Raw genomic sequence first — 14,210 nt, forward strand, 5'->3', positions numbered from 1 at the left:
TCAAAAATAATTACTCGTTTAATGGGTCCCCCCTCCGCCCGACGGTCGCCTCTACGCGCGTGACGACCGATGTTGGGTAGCCTACGCGAATGGAACCGCAGTGTTGCCAGATGGTACGATCCTAGTGGGGACATACGATAATTTTGAAGACGCGGTACGATCATCCCTCTTTCCAAACCTGGAAACACTGATGTTGCGTTTTTCATTGTTACACTTTTCGGTGTTGCGATTTTTTTCCAGCGACTCCCATCCACCTAACGCCCCATAAAGAACTTCGTTCCAAAAGGGGCAGATTTTCTCTACTATATTATGCATGTTATATACATATAAATTTTCCTCATGAATTACTCAATCAATTAAAAAAAACATTATCAAAATCCGTTGCGTAATTCTAAGCATACAGAGAGAAAAAGGGGCTTTGTTTAATACTATGTTAAGATATAGATTGATTTATTTTTTGACTGCAAATACATTTTAAGATTTATCAGATCGATATATATTATCAAGATGCGGTCGATTTAAATCATCAAATTTTTCCAGATAATTTAACAGAGCTTTGGTTATAGCGATTCCCTCTTGATTAGCATTTTCGTATCCGTCCATTGTATTCGCGCACTTTATAAGCCATTTATTTATATTGTTGTAACTATTCAAGTCAACACCGGAAACCTAAAGAAAATTTGAAAATGTATGTTAAATGTGTGTCCAAATTATAACAATAAGGTGAACAAAAAAATTCGTCAGAAAATACCTGAAAGGTCGAAATGGAAGCGACCAAAGCGAAATCGGCCACAGTCATTGAATCACCGGCTGTCCAAGGAGATTTTTTCAGAACATTTTCTAAAAACTCGAGCGCTTCGTGGATATTTTTTTCTCTATCTTCGGTTTTCGCTATTCTATTGTAAATCCACGGGATCTGTAAAATGAAAAAGTGTTTCCACTGCAAATCTATTATATGCACGTATAATTATAATAATCGATCGAATCCTCAAGGTTTTTTTGTTAACCTCTTATTGGGAGTTTTTGAGAATATTTTGAGAAATTTGTGTTAAGGATACCTATACAATGGTTTTTTCACCATGTTGTCCAATAATAAATTGCTAAAAATGAAATTACTCGAATTTGTAATTAAAACGATTACTTAATAAAGGCCTCAACATATGGTTATGTTAGGCCTTGTAGAAAAACCATTGCTTCAATCTTCTTTAGACTCATCCTTCATGAAAGATTTTTTTTTTCATTTTACTTCAGGTTCGTCGCTATTCTGGTCATAGTATTATTACAACAAGCCTAAACGAATATTACAGCATAATGATATTATGCGTAGTAACAGTAATCGGTTGATCATAAATCATGTAGGTAGATTTCACGTAAAACGTTTAATAATAAATTGGTAGGAACGGCGATTTCAGTGTGTGCAGTGTGCGAAAGAAATGCAAGGAAGGTACCAGGTACCTGATTCAAGTGTTTAAAAACACCGAGTGAAGAAGCCATCGCGTCAAACGACAGTGATAAATTAATAACTGTTGCTAATTGACCGTTAAAATAATAATCATGTGAATATTCACGTATTGACGTTTATAAGCCAGATACAGGGTGCCGTTGTCGAAATGCAGTCTTTGGTTGACCTGTGCTTGAATTTTCGGGTCATCGGGGTACAGAGAATGATCGTCTTTTCCACCGTATTCTCGAACCAAGTACACGATGATTGCATGACTGAAATGAATACGTAAATTATTAAAAAATGTATTATTATTGTTGGATACCAAATTCATTATTTTTAAATTTCGCGTGACGTGGCCGTCACGTCCCGGGTCGCAATGTTTGCCATCCTGGAGTCTATCGCCGACGCGCCGTTAAGTCGACCTTTGTACCATCGGAGAGGGGACGGTCTCGCCGCAGTCATTCCTCCAGCGACCGGTCCGCCGCCTCCACAAACTTTGTCGTTTACCAGCCGTCTTGGCAATTTGTCGCGTTAGCCGTATGCTGTTACGGTCGCGATCCGGTTCGCCGCCGCCGTCAATACACGCTTTTTTGTTCCGTGCATCCCAGTCCTCGTGCTCACCGACTCGTCGTGCACATCCTTGTGTCCACGATTCGAGTCACGGCCGCCTTGTGCCGAAAATTACGAATCATTCGTTTTCGTATCCGTCGCCCGCCCGATCATTTCGCTGTGCGACCACGAACCCGCGGTAATTTATACCATCCACGTGGTTCCTTAGATCGAGCCGCTGGTGCTCCCTCGTTTCGCGCCGTACGTAGTGCCGACAGTTTGTGTCTCTCGACCGCCTGTGTCTCGATTCACAAACATTGTATTAGTTTTGTCGCTCGCCCGACTTTCACCGTGTGATTCCGAACCCTGCTCAGTCACAACCACGTGTTTCCACCCACCCGTTTTACGCAGTGCGAACCGTGCTCTGTTGTTTTATAATTTTTTGTTGTTGTTTACGCCGCAACAACGAACGTACGCGCGTCGCTCGTATTGCGTGTGCAAATTTTGCAACCGGCAAGTATCGCGTTCGATCATCCTGATCAACGTTCACGTCGTCCAGTTTTGGATCACCTCCACACGTCAACCGTCGACCATTTCGTCCAATTCGACGGCAGTACAAGTGTTTCGACCCAGCCCACTTCGTCGTCCAGGTCACCTGCAGCATCATCGTCGTGTTGTCAACACAAACCATCCGGTATCAGGTCGTACACACGTTATCATTTTATCATTTGTTTACTATTTTATTTTGATTTATTCGTAATTTGTTCGACGTACCTACTATTGTATTATTATTATATTTTGTGTTATTCGATTGCCTCGGCCGTTCGTATGTGATCGTGCCTCATGTATACTAACCTTAGTTCTTAAGTTTATTTTCTGCAGAACATCTTTAATAAATCGTTCTGCACATCATACATATAAAAACATTGTTGTTACGGTCACCCTAATACTCATCATCTTAGAACTCAAATTAATCGCATTCTGAACCATCCCAAATATACAGTCCACTCTCTCCCTCCTTTACAGGGCTATCCACGCCGTATTTGATTGTTGTGACGCAAGTAATCGAACACGACAGGTTACGTGTAGGTCGCCGTCCGTGCGCACATAAACACACATACGCGTATACACGTCCGCCGGCTTCTTGTGCAGCCCTCTCGCACAATTATTATAGTTGAGTCGTATAGCCTGGGTGTCGCTTTACAGTTTACACACATGACGACTCGCTTCATGCAATGGCCATTACGTTCACCTACCTAGCTTACATCGAACATCCCCGACTCCGTCGACCATCGATCGAGGATTGTACTCTCTCGGCCAAATGTGCACTTTGCGCAGGGGCTCATACAATTTCTTACAAAGAATGCCCCATCTTAAACACCATCTAAAGAAATCATCTCTTCACTATATATCAAGTCCAGCTCATCTTAATCAGCTCCAAAGTCTCAAGGCTTCCATTCATTACTCAAAGACGTTCATACGCCGAGGTCACACATCACAAACAGACAACTGAATAGTCAGAGGATTTAAATAAAATATTCAATGTCCAGCGTCAGCCCTGTTCACATTCCAGCAATGTTTCTCTAGTTAATAATAAAAAATAAGACTTAGTTAGGTAATCTATATATTTATATTAATCTATAATACATGTGGGTCTGCAGCACTAGATGTCGACCTGGTGCGTGGAGTGTGTGTGTGGTACGGGTAGAGTACTAGAGTCATGACTTGTCAGAGTTGAAAAAGTGCGTGTGCTGTGATGTAATATTGTCTAATTAATATTTGTGTTGTAATTAATAATTATGCTGTAATTATTAAGTACGTTTAAAATGTGTTATACGAATAATAAAGTGTTGAAACCAAGAACGATTATACTCGCTATATTTTATTTACTATTGATCGGTCACCCCAAATCCCACATAAACTTTGGGGGCCTGTCCGGGATCGGGGTCGTGACTGTGACATTCGTAACTTAATACTAGAATAGTCGACCCATGTTTTGAATTTGGAATAAGGAATTTTTTATAAAGTTGTGATTCGTAAGTACTAATTTTGCGTCTTTTAAGAAGAATAATCCTATTTATTGTATTTTATTTCTTCTAATTATCTAATTTCAATTTTTAATACCATTTGTCGAATTATAATTATTGATATTTGTTTTCTTCGTGCACTCTATTTATTATAACCTCGTACCATAGTTTTGTAATCATTAACATTATCTTTTTAAATGTATAGGTTATTTACTTCTTATTTTTACAAAACTTATATTCTATATTGTGCAAAAAAAACCATACTTTATGTACATAATTATCAGAACCAGTAAACCAAAAAAAGAATTTTATGTTCGGTATATAATATCATTCAACATTTTGGTACAACTCGTATTATAGTTATCTTATAAATGTTATAACTTGAACACTCACCTCTCCAACAAAACAAAGTCACCGTCCTGTATTACCGGTACAGGTGGTTTAGTGTTTTTATAATTATTCTATAAAATAACAACGATTGTATTGAACATTATATAGCGCAGGTGGTAAAAACAACATATTTTCGAAAACTTACTTTGAGGAAATTTTCTATACGTTTTCTATTAGCCGGGAGACGAATATTTATTAAATTAATTTCCAAATTCAAAGCTTCCAGAGTCAACAAAACGGATCTGCATGGCGGGCTCATGGGATCGAAGTATAAGTCGATATCCTTTCTACAATTATATTTTAAAAACTTACTTTTATAACAATATGGAATATTGAGTAAATACTTATAATTATATAATAAACAAGAAAATATGGGGAAATGTGGTTGTGTACTTGAAAATTACTTTAAAAAAAATCACACAATGGTTGTCGTAATGACGATGAGATTATATTATGTATACTAGTATTATAATACGTTATAAGAATTACAATATCATAAATTCATAACTAATAATGGTACTAATCATAATTATATACAATAAATATTATTTGTTTCTTTTTTAGAATATCTCGTCATATGCCTGAGAACATCATAGCCGCGCGTTGGAAAACACTCGACCTTTACCCAATACATTAATATTATGATGATTTGTACTACAGGTTTAGACGAACTTCACGAAGATTCAATCAGTTTAATAATTTTATAACAAAACAAATAAGTCGGCTACGGTATCACTACATACGTCAATTATGCGATATATGATAGGTATTATTGATTATAAAAATCTTTACTACTATTATCATAAAGAAAAAATAATACTAATTTATTATAATTAAACAGACAAAAATAAGTCCAAATGATTAGGATTCTAAAATTAAAATTAATAATATTTCACAAGGCTGGGCATTAACTAGTTACTTTTGGCTTTTCATTAACTTAACTGTGAACTTAATTATCGTGATATAAACAAATTCATTTTTCATTTTAAGAAGTAAGTCAAGTTAATTTTTGGATAGTCTTTAGAGGGTAATCATTGGAATCAGAAATCTCGCGTACAGCATTTCTGTAAATTACTTACTTGTCTTTTTCTGAAAAAAATAAATTTGTTATTTAGAATAAACATGTTACTCAACTTTGTGTTTATCGTTATTTAGAATTAATATATAATAGATAGTTAAAACGTTTTGGGGTTTTCAATCTTCTTCAAGTTTATTCCATGTCTTATTATTTATCCGACCATTTTACGCTTAAGATATCTGTTTTAATGTTATAATGAATATATTTATCCATAGATAATATTATTTAGAAGAAGATAGCCTTAATTTTCGTCCCACTAGTTATCTAGCGTCAACTTATCTATATAACAAATATATAATAAATATATATATTTTTTAACCTACTAAAGGTCTCTGTCATACAAATCATCTTGTTTATCTAAGTACCTTTTTTTAAACTTTTAAGTCAATAATATAAACTATGGCACATTAAAAAGGTTTTCTTGATATTTTAATTGTGGACTTAATGATTAAAATTTGTCGACTATCAAGAGTCAAAAGATTTTTTTTTTTAATATTGTCGACAAATAATTTTATCACTTTGACCAGTGTAAAGTTAATATGTTTATGACATTTGGAAATATAATATTCCTTTTAATTATCTGTACATGATAAAATGATCAAAATATTTTTAAACTTTTTGATATATTTATACTATACGTTTGAAATTTGCAATTTTTATTTTTACAACTATTTATAAAACAATTTTCACAGTGCCTAAAAGCTTAAACATTTAATACATGGTTCCTCGTAAGTTTTGAAGTAACAAAAAAAACATAAGCACGTGATATATTTTTTTTTTAATAAGCATTGTTCATTCAGATAAATATAGGTACTGAAAGTCTACAGTTAAAAACAAACAAACAAACATTATCATAATATTTCTTTAAAATGATGCAACTGTCTGAGATAAAAAATGCAGTTAAAAAGTTGAACAATCTTCGTTCTGAGTTTGATCCTTGAGATTGAAAAATGTTAAAATGTATTGACATACTTCTAGTAAGTACATAGTAGATATTTTATGATCATTGATGAGTCATATTCTATACGATTCCTGATTAAACGGTTATGTTAAGTGGCTGATTCGCATAACATTCATAACCATTGAACACTATATATAACACTACTGGTTTTTGTTTATCTTATAAACGTTATACAATTATCTAATATGAATGATTAATCTGAATTAAAAATATTTACTTTATACATAAAAATAATAATTACCTCCTGACGAACTGTGAATTAATGTCATTCCGATGCATAGTACTATAAGTATGACATTATACTTTAATAACGTTGAAGTCATTTTTTTAGAAAACTGTTACGATGTTATAGCAATATATCAACTTACAACCTTAAGCGACCAACAATAATTATAAAATGAGAAGAACAATGATTTTTACAAGCCATTCTGTTTGTTCAGTTGTTGTTGTATATATTGTATTAAACGCATATGTGCAGTTGATTTTGTTTTCGATTATAATAAAGAATATTAGAATGTTACGAAGGACGTTGATGTAATATTTTGTCCGAGGATGGTTTGTCGCCAATACCGCACCGCAACACTTCAATACGATATTATATTATATAGTAATATAGTATGCCCTAGACCAGTGGTTTTAACACCCAAAGAACTCATAACATTTTATGTAGCCCACGAGTAAAATTTAAAATTTGATTAAAACCAGACTTTATGTAGAGAACGTGCATTGATCAAATTTTGAATTGGAATCCATTATTGAACTTTTTGTCGTATTGTGATCAAAATTTGAACGGAAAATAACTTAATTATTTTACTATAAATACTCTTTTGAAAGCATATTATTTACTTTTGTTTTGAATAGCATTCAGCATGCCATAAGCACAAATAGCGTTTGAGATTTTGGGGGGCTAAGGTTGTACTATAATATTACTGTACAAACTTAAAACGAATTTATGAAATATTTGACATGTTCCGAGGGGGAGCTAGAACAATGTTTAAGAAGTCTTAGCCCCTAAAGCCTCTCCACTATTTTCACCGACGCGTGACCCCGAACTTCGTGGCAATCATGTACGTAGAACTTAGGGGAGCATAACCATTGGCGTAACCAGAAATAAAACTCTTTTTATATTATATTTTGATAACTTTTAGGTAAAAATGATCAATATATACAATGATTATGTATTAAACCTATAGGTACTCTATACAAAAATAAGTAGTATATATTGAGGAATGTAAAATATTGTATGAAACAGGTCACAGATACGTATTAATTATTTCTTATTTGTGTAATAATAATCATAATATAGTTATTCGTTTACCGTAAAAACATAGGTGTGTGTATTTTTATATTGTATTACGTGGAACTCTTCACAGGTGCACATTTATTCGTTTTAAACAAACCGTGTTAAATAAACATATTGTCTAAAAAACTTACAGGGGCCTATGCGCCTTTTTTTTTTTTTTAATTACAAACTTAAAGCACAAAACATTGCTTTCAACAAATGGGAATACGTACAATTCATAAGTCGAATAAAAACTTTCGTTACCACTGAATAACCAGAAACTGGTAAATATTAAAATTCATAAAAATTTAAACTTGATTTATATTCTTTAGTTTTTTATATGATATTGCCATTATTTAATCGTCGACTTTCCATTTTATCAGAATCGTAAACTATTATTAAATAATCCTATTATAAAATTTATTTTTATTTATTTATTTCAGTGTAATATAATTATTATAATACAATTTTTATTTTATATTTATCAAATATGGGCGTAGCCCAAAATACAGTAAATGAAAGTTAGATCTTACATACAAATAGCAAATCAGCGGAAGTGGAACGGAACCAGATTATTAAGTTAGAGTGAAAGCGATGAGTGTACGTTAGCAAGTACGTTATCATGGGGTGAATCGGATTGTTCGAGCTATAGTTGGTGGTGTGAATAGGGATAGACAAAGTGTCGGTAGAGCGGATTTGACGTGGAGGGACGTGAAAGTTGATCAAGAACAGGTGTGTAGGAGTGTTAGCAGAGCCGTCAATGAGGTTCTTGATAAAAATCAAGTTACTGACAACTATTGTCAGCTAGCGTTGAAAGACTGAGCTCGTAGAGAACTGGTGAGTGGTCATGCACCGGGGGTGTAATATTCAACGTGTTACCAATATAAGATAAAAATCACTTTTGGACACGCTCAATAATAGAAGAGTCAGAGGGTATATGAGGATCCCAGAGAACTAAACCATATTCAAGCAAGGGTCGTCCTAATGAGCAATTGAAAGCCTTCAGCGGAGAAGTAAGCTTAAAGTCTGACGATATTCGTTTTTCAAATCCTAAAGTCTTAAATGCCTTACAACTTATTGATAGTATATGATGGTGAAAATTAAGGTCAGAGGAAAATAGAACCCCCAAGTCTTCCTTTTGACTAATCAATGTTAGATTGATATTATTAATTGAGTAGGGGTGGTGAATCAAAGAGTGGGATCTAGTGAATGTCATGGATTGACATTTATTTACGTTCAAGTTAAGACCTATGGATTCAAACTAATTGACTAGAGCATTAAGTTCATCTTGTATCAGGAGACAGTTGTATTCATTGCTGATTTGACGGAAAATTATTAGTCGGATTAACTGAAGGTAGAATATCTTTGAGCACGAACTTTTCAAAAAGCTTAGCTATATGCCCTAGGATAAAAATGACCTGTAGTTTCTGGCATGGCATTTATCACTTGACTTGAAAATGAGAGTGATGGAGCTAAGCTTCCAGATGGATGGTAATACCCCTTTATGTAAAGAGCGAATGAAGATTAGCCACAATAGAACACAGAGAAAAGAACTAATATTAAAAAGGAAATTTCCCGAAAGTCCATCTGGCCCTGCAGAATACATGTCTTTTAACTTTACTAGACCAGACTTAATATCAGAAAAACTAAAAGAGCAATTCTGGGGTAAGTCAATACACAAGTGGGGAGATCTGTTTCACTGTTGATGGTGGAGGTTGAGTAAACCGAGTTGAAGTACTTAGATAACTGGTTGGAAATATCATGTGGACCAGAGCAAGACAATTCATCCAAGTGGACTACGTTGGGAATATTATTTGCTAACCTGAGGTTTCGAACAAATTTCCAAAAAGATTTGGGATTGCTTTAAATCAAACTAAAATCGGGAAGTGTAGTTTTTAAAGCACTTTTTTTGACTCAGACTGATATTGTGCACGGAGGTAGGAAAACTGAGCATAATGATGTTGGTTATTAGACTGTTTAAATAGAGCATGAGCTTGCCTTTTAGCTATGACAATTGATTTAAGTTTTGGTGTAAACCAGGCTAGGAAAGTAGGTTTTACATACTTATGAATAGGGACAAAGTTTAGGATGCAATAGTATAGTGCATCATACAAGGCGTAAGTAGCTGAATCATTGTCAAGTAAATTTATTCTTTCGGCCCAGTTTAAAGTCTCCAAGTAGTTAAATATTTGTGGGTAGTTGGCCTTATGAAAGTTATAATAGGTATGGGAAACATCAATTACTGAGGACTAACTGTTAAAAGAGAAAACTATTTGAAGTGCTGGGTACGAAGGATCAAATGGGACTGCAACGGCGGTAGATTTAAAGATTTTGAGGGCATTGATGTTAGAGAATTCGAGATCAAGAAGCTTCCCTAAGTGATTGGGCACATTATTTAATTAAAAACGGTTAAAGAAAGCAAATGATTCAAAGAAACAGTGACTCGATGATGAGATATAAGTTGGGCCGGATTCATAATTATCCCAAGAAATATTTGGTAGGTTGAATCACCACAGAGTATTAAAGTCACTGTTGGTCAAAAGGACTGATTGAATTGATTCAATTAAAGGACTCAGAAAAAATACCATGGGAACTGGGAGAATATAGATGAAGCCTACAATTTAATTTGTATTATTAATTGAGATTTGTACGAATATATGTTCAACGCTATTGATAGAGATAGTTAGTAAAGAGGAAAGAATATCATTACGGATGGCAATAAGCACTCCACCTCTAATGAGATTGCTAGTAGAAATATTTCCGTCACATCTAAATATTATATAGTTAGACATACATAGTTCTGAGTCACTAATACTGTCACACAACCAAGTTTCCGACAAACAAATAAATACATGATTAAATACAGCAACATTACAATTAAAAATACTAAGTGTAGTTCTCAGACCTCTACAGTGTTGGTAGAAGTGTGATAGTACCTGAGCCCAGGTGGGGGCTCCTAGTTTTTGATAGACGTTTGAACATTTGATGGCCTTTGAAATACCATTTAGGTAAAAACTGATAACTATTTAAAAAAATTAAGATTTTATCAAGTAGGTACCTACTTAAAAAATCTCATAAAATATTAAAAGAAATTATGTTTATTTAATTTAAAATGTTGTTATACAACTGGTACAACTTAATTTATGAATATATAATATTGTATATATTATAAATAATATACTGCATGACTTAAATAAATGTTTTTGTAATTAATGTTTTTATAAAAATAAGATTTACAAATTGGATATTTTGAATAATTCAAAAAAATGTTATACTAAACGTAAGCCACACGCATCTGTAAATTATATAAAAAAAAAAAAATTAAAATATATTGATTATAACTAGAGTTATTTCATTCGTCAGATTTTCCTGTTACACGTTACACGCTGTAGATAATATAATCAGGTGTTTTGTCAATGGATATGAGATCAGTAATTACAGTTAAGTACGCAATATAAAATATTAATTGATAGCGATATAAGCACAATTATTGTAAAGCCACTAGCTTCCTCGCTACTCTCAGAATCCACAATTGAGCACTTTTACTGGCACCGTGATTACGGCTGGATAGTTTTATCGTTTTTACGGATATAACCACTCCGTATTCAGTAAGTATAAATAACACGGAACGATATCGATATAAACACATAATGATTTATAATTAATATTTATTTATTTTTTAACAGCAATTATATTTTACGATTTATCAGATAGCCTAATATAAACTAAAAAAAGTTTATCCAAATATTATTTAATATCATTAGGTTATAAACTATACGCACCACCTACCAGCCAATTTATGATATTAGTAATTTCGTACAAATGAAATTATCTTTATAATTTAAAATTTGTAAAAAGTAATAATTAATATTATATTATACAATTGAATAGTGATAACAAAGAAAAAAAGTTGTAATTAAAACACGATACCAAAATTTGGTAGTTATAAACGTATATTATAATAATTATAGACTATGCGTTTGGTTTAAATCATCAAATTCTTCCAAATTATTTAACAGAGATATGGTTAAATCCACTCCCATTTGATTAGCGGTTTTGTATCCATTCATTGTATTCGCGCACTTTATAAGCCATTTATTTATATTGTTGTAACTATTCAAGTCAACACCGGAAACCTAAAGAAAATTTGAAAATGTATGTTAAATGTGTGTCCAAATTATAACAATAAGGTGAACAAAAAATTCTTCAGAAAATACCTGAAAGGTCGAAATGGAAGCGACCAAAGCGAAATCGGCCACAGTCATTGAATCACCGGCTGTCCAAGGAGATTTTTTCAGAACATTTTCTAAAAACTCGAGCGCTTCGTGGATATTTTTTTCTCTATCTTCGGTTTTCGCTATTCTATTGTAAATCCACGGGATCTGTAAAATGAAAAACGATTTTTTTTTTTTCATTTTACTTCAGGTTCGCCGCTATTCTGGTCATAGTATTATTACAACAAGCCTAAACGAATATTACAGCATAATGATATTATGCGTAGTAACAGTAATCGGTTGATCATAAATCATATAGGCAGATTTCACGTAAAACGTTTAATAATAAATTGGTAGGAACGACGATATTCAGTGTGTGCAGTGTGCGAAAGAAATGCAAGGAAGGTACCAGGTACCTGATTCAAGTGTTAAAAAAAAAAACCGAGTGAAGAAGCCATCACGTCAAACGACAGTGATAAATTAATAACTGTTGCTAATTGACCGTTAAAATAATAATGATGTGAATATTCACGTATTGACGTTTATAAGCCAGATACAGGGTGCCGTTGTCGAAATGCAGTCTTTGGTTGACCTGTGCTTGAATTTTCGGGTCATCGGGGTACAGAGAATGATCGTCTTTTCCACCGTCGCAACGCATCGCATAATTCCATAGGTTGGTAGTAATAGTGTAGCTGACCTATTTGTCTTGCTATTAAATTATTAACAGATTGAATCTTCGTAAAATTTGTCTAAACTTGTAGTAGAAGTCATTATAATAATGTGCTGAATTAAAATCTAAAAAGGAAACAAATAATGTTTATTGTTCAAATATAATAAATAATTTGTGATTATTATATTTATGATTAGTACCATTATTAGTTATGAACTTATGATATTGTAATTATTATGACGTATTATAATACTAGTATAGGTAATATAATCTCATCGTACTTACGACAACCAGGGTGTGATTTTTTTAAAAGTAATTTTCCAGTACGCAATACCACTTTTTTCCCGATTTTTTTTTGTTTATTATATAATTATCTTATATAAGTACCTACCAATACTCCAATATTGTTATGAAAGTAAGTTTTTAAAATATATTTGTAGAAAGGACATTGACTTATTCTACGATAATATGAGCCCACCATGTAGATCCGTTTTGTTGACTCTCGAAGCTTTGAATTTGGAAATTAATTTCATAAATATACGTTTCTCGATGAATATACAATATACAAAAGATTTCCTCAAAGTAAGTTTTCGAAAATAACTTGTCTTATTATGTTGGCTTACCACCTGCGCTGTACGATGTTCAATACAATCGTTGTTATTTTACAGAAAAATTATAAAGACACTACACCGCCTATGCCGGTAATACAAGACGGTGACTTTGTTTTGTCGGAGAGGTGAGTTGAAGTTATAACATTTTTTAGATAGCTATACGAGTTGTACCAAAATATTGAATGTTATTATAATACACAAAATTATATTTTTGGTTTACTGTTTCTGATGAATTTGTTTGCACAATATAGAATATAAGTTGTGTACAAATAAGAAGTAAATATCATATATTTAAAAATATAATGTTAATGATTACAAAACTCTGGTACGAGGTTATAATGAATATAGTGCATGCATATAATAAATATCAATAATTATAGATATAGGAGAGATCGTTAGATATAAATAGAAGACAAATGAAAGCAACAAGTATGTATGAGGTAGAGTAATAATGAATAAAGATATCAGCGCAGATATTGGCAATATCTTGTCATGTACGTGAGAAGCAAGGTTTCCGGAGTTAAGGAAGAGAATACCTGCTGTGGCCGGTCTACATTGTTTATTGCGGACTACAGAAGTTAATACTGTTAACTTCTTCAGGGTATATCGTCAAAAATCTAGATTTTGCAAATCAAACAATCGAACTTGGTTCTCTTGTTTGCTGGGCGATTTGTCTACTACAGCCCACTAACTGATCGCATATACCCATGACACTATATCACGTGTGTGAAGTTAGCCCCCCCACTTTACTTTTAAACTTTAAAAATATTTGTAACCTAATTTTTTTAATTTGTAACTATTTGTAACCAAGTTTTCAAAATTTGTAACTTCGTAGTTCAAAAGTTATAACTGGTTTCTCAATGAGGGGCCAACTTCACGCCAGCCCCCCCCCCCCACTTTAACCAAATCGATCGAAATTAAATTCATAATTTTTCTTTTAGTTTGTAACCATTTTGTAACCAACTTTTTAAAATTTGTAACCTC

At 33.1% G+C, this 14,210-nt stretch overlaps 2 protein-coding genes across 2 annotated transcripts; both read right to left on the bottom strand.

Moving 5' to 3' along the window:
• Positions 1-474: 474 nt before the first annotated feature.
• On the bottom strand, positions 475-6,718 carry LOC100167788 (glutathione S-transferase 1-1-like). The gene is made up of 7 exons (XM_008188334.2): positions 6,691-6,718; positions 5,490-5,499; positions 4,556-4,697; positions 4,414-4,481; positions 1,569-1,716; positions 752-916; positions 475-669 (listed from the first exon to the last, which is right to left on the bottom strand). The coding sequence occupies exons 1-7, from the start codon at positions 6,716-6,718 to the stop codon at positions 475-477; spliced, it is 756 nt and encodes a 251-aa protein (XP_008186556.2).
• A 4,832-nt stretch (positions 6,719-11,550) lies between these two features.
• On the bottom strand, positions 11,551-13,014 carry LOC103310342 (glutathione S-transferase 1-1-like). The gene is made up of 3 exons (XM_008188328.2): positions 12,478-13,014; positions 11,949-12,113; positions 11,551-11,867 (listed from the first exon to the last, which is right to left on the bottom strand). The coding sequence occupies exons 1-3, from the start codon at positions 12,601-12,603 to the stop codon at positions 11,697-11,699; spliced, it is 462 nt and encodes a 153-aa protein (XP_008186550.1). The 5' UTR covers positions 12,604-13,014; the 3' UTR covers positions 11,551-11,696.
• Between the last annotated feature and the right edge of the window lie 1,196 nt (positions 13,015-14,210).

Source organism: Acyrthosiphon pisum, chromosome A2 (genome assembly GCF_005508785.2).
Source record: "Acyrthosiphon pisum isolate AL4f chromosome A2, pea_aphid_22Mar2018_4r6ur, whole genome shotgun sequence".
NCBI classification, from domain to species: domain Eukaryota; kingdom Metazoa; phylum Arthropoda; class Insecta; order Hemiptera; family Aphididae; genus Acyrthosiphon; species Acyrthosiphon pisum.

Coding starts and splice junctions, on each gene's coding strand:
- LOC103310342 (XM_008188328.2), bottom strand. CDS start 12,603: ATGCGTTGCGACGGTGGAAAAGACGATCATTCTCTGTACCCCGATGAC. Junction 12,114..12,477: donor TGGCTTATAAACGTCAATAC/GTGAATATTCAC, acceptor TTCATTTTACAG/ATCCCGTGGATTTACAATAG. Junction 11,868..11,948: donor CTTCCATTTCGACCTTTCAG/GTATTTTCTGAA, acceptor AATTTTCTTTAG/GTTTCCGGTGTTGACTTGAA.
- LOC100167788 (XM_008188334.2), bottom strand. CDS start 6,718: ATGACATTAATTCACAGTTCGTCAGGAG. Junction 1,717..4,413: donor GACTTTGTTTTGTTGGAGAG/GTGAGTGTTCAA, acceptor TATTCATTTCAG/TCATGCAATCATCGTGTACT. Junction 917..1,568: donor TGGCTTATAAACGTCAATAC/GTGAATATTCAC, acceptor TTCATTTTACAG/ATCCCGTGGATTTACAATAG.